The 7,256-nt window shown below is 65.1% G+C and overlaps 1 protein-coding gene across 1 annotated transcript; it reads right to left on the bottom strand.

The window, feature by feature from the left end:
* Nucleotides 1-98: 98 nt before the first annotated feature.
* On the bottom strand, nt 99-7,045 carry LOC116629592 (protein tweety homolog 3-like; the record flags this gene model as incomplete). Its single annotated transcript, XM_032399840.1, has 8 exons — nt 99-285; nt 1,910-2,002; nt 2,629-2,684; nt 4,655-4,730; nt 5,003-5,075; nt 6,234-6,329; nt 6,580-6,800; nt 6,934-7,045. Coding segments are annotated over 8 exons (914 nt in total), but the record flags the coding sequence as incomplete, so codon positions are not given.
* Nucleotides 7,046-7,256: the final 211 nt, after the last annotated feature.

The following is a 7,256-nucleotide window of genomic DNA, read 5'->3' as shown; positions in this document are numbered from 1 at the left end:
CCCCTCCCCCCTGCTGCACCCTCTGCCCCATCCCCCCAGCTGCACCCTCTGCCCCATCCCCCCCGCTGCACCCTCTGCCCCCAGCCCCCCCGCTGCACCCTCTGCCCCCAGCTGCTCCCTTCTGTTCCCAACTCCCCCAGCTGCAGCCTGCCCCCCAGCTGCCGTGCCCTGGCTCCAGAGGCTGGTCCCCACCAGATGCAGGCTGCGGCAGTCCACCAGGGCGGTGAGATGCTGCAGGTTCACCTCCGTGCCGTTCAGCACCTCCTGGACACGCAGCAAGGGGTCCTGGGGGGGGGGGGGACACAGCACACAAGGTCAGTGCCACAGTCGGGGGGCGGGCCCAAGGCAGGCATAGGTCCTCTGGGAGCCTTCTGGGTACCCATCCACCCACACTCCGCCATCAAGACCACCCTTGACCCTGTGGTCTTGGCACGGACCCTGAGGACCCTGGGCTTCTAGAAATGATGGCCAGAGTCTGTGTCCTGGCCTCGGAGGGACTCTTGAGAACAGGAGTATACAGGGGAAAGTGGGACCCACGAATGCCTGTCAAAACAGGAGAGACAGCAAATACCCACGTAGCTCCTGACGGGGGCCTGGTCCTCTGAAAAATCTTACCTTAAGGAACAGTGAAAGGGAAAATTTTCATGGTATTTTAAGTGACAAAACGTTACCCAAACGCTCTGTATAGAGCAAGCCCGGTCCTGTAGCGTGTGTGTGTACACGGGGCCTCTCCCCACATCGCGGCCCCGGAGAGATGACCTCAAGAAACTCTTCGGGGCTGAGGGGGCTGCCTCTAGACCGGCCGCCGGACCCAACACCGCGTTACGTGGCGCATGTTCGAAGAGCGCCCCGGGATTCTGAAGCGGATCCCAGGATAACATAACTCACCAACAGGGGCTGAATTGTGTCCCCCCCCAAATTCATATGTTGCATTCCTAACCCTAAATACCTCAGAATGGGGCTGTGTTTGTTGGCGGGGCCTTTCAGGAGGTAATTAAGGCAAGAGGAAGTCACGAGGCGGGGGGCCCATCCCACGGGACTGGCGTCCTGTAAGAGGAGGGGGTCGGGGCCACAGACAGGCCCAGGGGGACGACCACACGAGGACACGGGGAGAACACATGGGGAGACCTACATGCCACGGACAGAGGCCTCAGGAGATGCCAGCCCAGCCCACGCCTGGCCTCGATCACGGTCACTTCCAGCCTCTGGCGCGCGAGGGAGTGAGTCCCTGCTAAGTGCCCCCAGTATGCGGAGCTCCGCTGTGGCGGCCCCGGCTACCTCCCCACTCACTCACAAAATACCCAGCGCAGCTCTGGCCCAAACAGAAATAATAACAGGAAGTAACTTTAATATGCGTGTTTACGTGTCCATCTTTTTTTTAACTCAAATTTTGCGAACAGCTTGTTACAGAAGGTCCAGCTGGTCACGAGAGGAGCCTGAGCCCAGCTGCGCACGGACGGCCCCCCGCGCTCTGCGGTGGTGCGCGCACGGGCAGGGCCCCCGCAGGCTGACCCCCCCCCAGGACGCTGGGCTTCATCAGGAGCGCGGTAACAGACGTGTGGACGGAATGCTCAGGCCCCAGAACACCGCAGGGGAAAAGCCGCCGCCCCCCCAGTTCCTGCAACACCCCCAAGGGTGGGGGGCAGACCTTACTTTGTTACTACATCTGTCCCCATTTTCCCTTTTTATTTTTTTAATTTGAAGAGTTTATATTACTTTTACAATAAAGAGCAGAATTATTTTTAGAAACCTACCCCAAGCCCCCGGGGCAATGAGGGCGAGCGGAGGGGAGGAGAAGCCTCTCCGTAAAGTGTGGGAGAGAGGGGTGGACCCCCGGCAGGGTCCCGCCAGGAGGCCGCCTGAGCTGGGGGCGCCGGGGTGGGCATGGCTCACCGTGTGGCCCACTCACCTTGGTGGCCGGGGACTCCCGGGGGACCGTCTTCAGCAGCTCGGCCACCACGTCCTGCATCTCCACCAGCGCCTTGTGGCTGCCAGACAGCTTCTGCTCCACAGACAGGCTGGCTGATTCCAGCCGGGGCGGCCCCCTCCCCCAGCCCACGCACACCCAGCTCAGGCGGGCCCGGGGCCCTGGGGGCGCCCTCGGGGAAGCTGCTCCCTGGTCCCCGCGAGGCTGCCCGCACGCGCAGAGGTAAGACGGATTGCGAAAGCACGGTGACTTCAAAGGGGTAGTTCTCCAGGAGCCCCGAGGGCCGTGCAATCGTGTGCAGCGACAGGCAGTGGGCCAAGGCGTTTCCCTCCAAACCCCACCACGACACGTGCCCAGTTATTCCACAGCGGGCCCCGGACCCCTCCCGCGGTGAGGCATCCCTGGGCCCCTGCGCGCCTGCCAGGCGGCTGGCTCTGCCCTGCAGGGTGGCCACGGGCAACCCAAGAACTGAAAGGAATCCCAGGTATTTGGGCGGCATTAAGCCGTCCACCCCGAAAGACTCGCACCGAGGGCACCAGGGCGCGAACCCCAGGGGCGGTTGGTGATGTCAACATGGCATTCATCCAGCTGCCCCCCAACAGCTCCTCGGGTCCCAGGGTCTAATGACGTCTGAGAGGGGCCGCGGGGCTGCAGACATCGGGGCTGCGGCCTCCCAGGGGCAGGAGTAGCCCAGCACTCACCTGCTGGAAGGGGTTGGCGGCACGGGGCGAGCAGGCCAGGTAGTACTGCAGGATGTCTGCAGAGAGAGGTCCCGGGAGCTGCGGGAGGTCTGCCGCATGCGGGTGTGCACGCACGTGTGTGCTTACGTGCATCCGCGTGCGCGCGTGTGTGCACGCGTCTGTATGTTGTACCTGTGTGCTCGAGCACGTGTGCGAGGACATGTGGCCTGCAGCGAGCCCAGGGCCAGGGCCCAGACCCTTCTGCTCCAAGCAGGGTCCTTGCAGCACGCACGATCGCCTCTTGGGGCGCAGCCCTGTTCCTCCCCTCCCCCCGGGGCAGCAGACGGGGGCACGGGGGTGGGCAAGGAGTCAGAAGAGCCGCAGGGATGCATCTGCTCCTGGCTCACTGGGGCAGGATAACAGTTCTTAGGCTGGAGCAGCACCCCCCAAAGGAGGGGACACGGCCTGGGTGTGGCAGCTGGGGGGGCCCAGGACTCAGGTGGCCTGCCTGTCTACTCCCCATAAACACGTGTGTCGATTTGGCGTCCAACATTTGAAGATGGGGGTTCACTTACAATTCTGATTCTGAAAACCCCAAGAGACCCGAGCCTGGCTGGAGCTGAGGGGGAGCTCAGACCCTGTCTGCCTGGCCCCATGTCCACGAGGCCCTCCGGCCCGCAGGCCCGCTCGCCAGGGTCAGGGCCCTTAACCTGAAGCAGCGACACCGGCTTTGGAGTCCCAGGCCTCCCTTCTGGGGGCCCCGAGGCCTGGGGCAAGAGCTGGTACACACGTCGGGCCTGCGCTTCCACCCAGCTTACGGGAAACCCAGTTCACTTTGGCCACTTGTAAATGGAGCCAGCACGCCGGCCCTGGCACTGGCTGGCCCTGGGACGGGTGGCCTGCGGCTCACAGGCAGGGGCTCACGCTCCCTTGAGGCTGGGTCCTGAGCAGTGAGGACCTGGGGAGGCCGCGGGGCAGACAACCCTCCCTCCTGGGGGCTCCTCGGGCTTCGGTGGAACTTGTTCCTTCAACCAGAGAAGCTAAAAACCAGCCCACATGCTCACCCCTGTGGCTTTCTCAGGCAAAGAGGGAAGACGGTCCCGTGAGGCCAGCATCTTAAGGCCACTTACAACAGCCCCCTACCCTACTCTCAAGGAACCCGCAGCACTCGCAGCAGGGCAAACCCACGAGCTTGGCTGCACCCGAGCCCGAGTCCCATATGCATCTGCCTCCTGCGACGGCCAACGCGCACCACACCGCGGGCTCCCAACCCCAGACCTGCTCCCCACCCACCCCACCTCGGTCCAGGGCTCCTGAGACCACAGCGGCTCAGGCAGAGAGCAGAGTCCTCGGTCCCTCCCTCCCTACACCCTGCTTCTCCAGGAGCCCCGTCCTGCTGCCTCGCAGCACGTCCCCATCCACCTCTCACCCCGCTGGCTCAAGGCACTCCATCTCCTGCCTGGAGGGACGCCTCCCTGCCTTCCTGCTTGACCTCCTTGTCGCTCCAACAGCTTTGAAAGAAGCTTTGAAAAGGCTATCCAATCGTAGACCATGTCTCTTCAGGGCTTCCAACTCTCCAACGGATCGCCCAGAATTAAGCCCAAATTCCTGCCCTCAACCTGCCCTGCTGGCCTCCCCACCCTCTCCTCTCCCAACTAGTCTATTTTCTGCCTCACAAACATATCAAGTTTGTCTCTGCCTCAGGACCTTTGCACAAGACACAGCCTTCTGTGGTTCAATTTTAATGCCACCTCCTCAGCAAGCCACTGTCTGCTCTGAAGCAGTCTGTCACCACTTGCCCACCCCCCCGTCACCTGCCTCCACCCTCACCCCACCCCCATCATGGGCCTCACACAGCACCTGTCCTCATTCTCAGCACCCCCCACTCACAGAAGGTGTTCCTATTCACTCACTAGCTTCCTGATCTGCGTGGGTCCTGCCTCCCCCAGACTGAGGGCCCACGAGGGAGGGGATGCTTGGCCTCGCTCAGTTGGGTCTCCCTAGCCTGGCCACGGGGGTGCCGGCTCAGACACAGCTGCAGACTCACCCCCACTCAGCACCGAGTGCTCCTCCACCATCCTGGTCACGTAAGTGTCGGGGTCCACACAGAAGTCACTGGAGCCCTGGGGGGAGGTGCAGGCAAGGAAGAGAGGGTGACCAAGCTAGGTCCCCCATCCTTCAGCTCTCGTGGATAGAGCCTGAGCCCCAGGTCTGCTCTCGGCTCCGGAACATAAAATATGAATGTGGGGAGGCACTGACTTACTGTGTGCCCACGGAAAGGTCCCCACTCCTCGTGGAACCTTGGTGTCCCAGGGGAGAGGCATGTGACATCCCCTGCCCCCTCCCCATGCCTCAGCCCAACAGACCGGGATCACACATCCTCTCTACCACTCACCACAGACACGGCCAGCTCCAAGCCCAGTGCGCCCCAGCTGATGACCAGGGCCAGGACCCCCAGTAGGCAGACCCTTGGGGCAAAAGAAAGCCAATCAGCACCCCCCAAAGGCTGGGGTGGCTGCAGGCCAGACGGCCAGGGCCCCGGGGAGCATCTGGGGTGTGCCCACACAAGGGCTATGACTCCTACTTAGCTAGAGCCACCCGAAGGCCGGGCACGGACAGACAGACCTCCCTCCCAGCTGGGGCGGGCCGGGGTGCAGCTCATAGTAGGGCCGGGGGTGGGGGGCTGGTCTTCCTGCTCCCCCCTCCCCCTAGCAGACAACGGGTCTTGGCCTTTGCCCGGCTCTCCACAGTGTGGCCAGAGGGACCTGTCAGCCTGGGCCAGAACCCGCGGGGCCCAAACCCTGCAGGGCGCTGCCTCGGACCACCCGGCAGGGTTCTGGCTGGCCCCTGCCTCACCTGAAGCCTGACCTCACCTGCCTCCCCGTTCCCTGCAGTCCAGCCACCCCAGCCTCCCCGCTGCTCCTCACACTCCCCACTGCGGCCATGTGCTGGCGGTCAGATGTCCCTGGGTCCCTCGGGTCTCTGCTCCAGTCTCCCCTCCCCGCCAGGCCTCCTGGGGGGGCGTGCGCACTGCAGACTGCCCTGCCCACCCCCGGCTCTCCCCTTCCCCGCAGCACTGTCACCCACAGCGTCTGGCCCGCGTGGGGGCAGGATACAACTGTTCAACTGTCCCGGGGCGGGGGAAGGGGGACAGCTCACCACCACCCTACAGAAGAGCTATCCCCGTCTTCATCTTTGAGATTAGGAGATGAAGTATCATGTCAGTGGGCCACCCACCCAAGGTGGCCGGCTGAGTGAGCGGCACAGCGGGGGTCTGAACCCAGACTGCCTCCAGGCCAAGGACAGAGCCTCCAGCTTGACCTTCTGGTGTCCCCACGACTAGCTGACCCGCACAGGTCCTCAGGTGTCCCTGGGTTAGTGTGTGGACTCAAGGGGGAGGAGCCCAGCAGGAACCAAGGACCGCCAGGGCAGATGAGCACACCACTGGGGGCACAGGCCAAGGGCGCAGGAGGGCCAGAGTGGGGCCCCACCATGGGGAGCCCACCCTTGGGCAGACCAGTGTCTAGACGCACAGATGGGGGAGGGAGAGCAGGGCTGATTCAGAAGATGGTGCTGTGGGTGCCCCCCTGCCATCCCCCCCTTGTCCCTCAGGCCCACAGACTCACCCAACCAGAATGCCCTTGGAGCTACGGATGAGGCCGACCAGCACCAGCAGGCAGATGGCCACGTCAAGGAGCAGCAGGCCCAGGTAACCCAGCCACCTGTGGGCACACAGAGGGTGTGAGTGGCCCCCAGGACGGGAGCGGTGCTCAGGCAGGGCCCAGCGGACCAGAGGCACATCCAGGGGCACTTCTGGAATACGGGGACCACAGGGGCTGGCATCAGCCTTCTTGTGAAAGAGGTCCTGGGGAACTCGGCCCCTCCCACCCCTAAAACCTCAGCCCCCCCAGGCCCTGCGGCCTGAGCCCATGGAGGACGACCCCTAACACGAGCTCCAGGGGCCAGCCGCACCTGTACCAGTCGTAGAGGTCCACCTGCTCCGCCAGCACCTCGAGCGACACGGCGGGGTTCCTCCAGAACGGGATGGCAGCCGTGTAGCCCAGCAGCGTCTGGAGAAGGCCCTGCAGCCGCTGGACTGCGCGCAGGGGCTCGGGCCGCGCGGCCAGCTGCCGCTCCAGGCTCTGCAGGCTGGGCTCCGCCGAGCGGTTCAGAGCGGCCGCCGTGTCCCACACCTGCGCCGGGCCGGGGGCCGGTGAGCCCGGGCACAGACCCGCTCCCAGCACATGCCCACCCCTCGGGCACACACGCAGACACTGGGTTTAGGAGCAGGGACAGAGCCCCCCTCCCCATCGGACGGCCACTCACGCGGTCCTGGACCCCTGCCACTGTGCGGTTGGCGTGGCGGAGCGAGTAGGTGGCCCGATGGATGCCGTCACTGGTCTCCCCGTTGCCATAGAACCCCACGGCGATGCCGGCGCTGGGACGGGGGCGGGCGGGCGGCACGTGAGGGCGCGGTCGGGCCCCTCGGCGGCCCGCCGGGAGCCCCGGCCTGGCCCCGCCCCGGCCCGCCCGACCCCGCCCCGCCCCGGCCCGCCCGACCCCGCCCCGCCCCGCCCCTCCCCGGCCCCCCCCCCCCCCCCCCCCCCCCCCCGACCCCCGCGGGGGGGGCGACGCCCCCCGCGGGGCAG

This window comes from Phoca vitulina, unplaced genomic scaffold (genome assembly GCF_004348235.1).
Source record: "Phoca vitulina isolate PV1807 unplaced genomic scaffold, GSC_HSeal_1.0 scaffold1592, whole genome shotgun sequence".
Classification (NCBI taxonomy): domain Eukaryota; kingdom Metazoa; phylum Chordata; class Mammalia; order Carnivora; family Phocidae; genus Phoca; species Phoca vitulina.
Note: the sequence above shows the minus strand (reverse complement) of the source record. Positions and strands in the feature narration are given on the sequence as shown.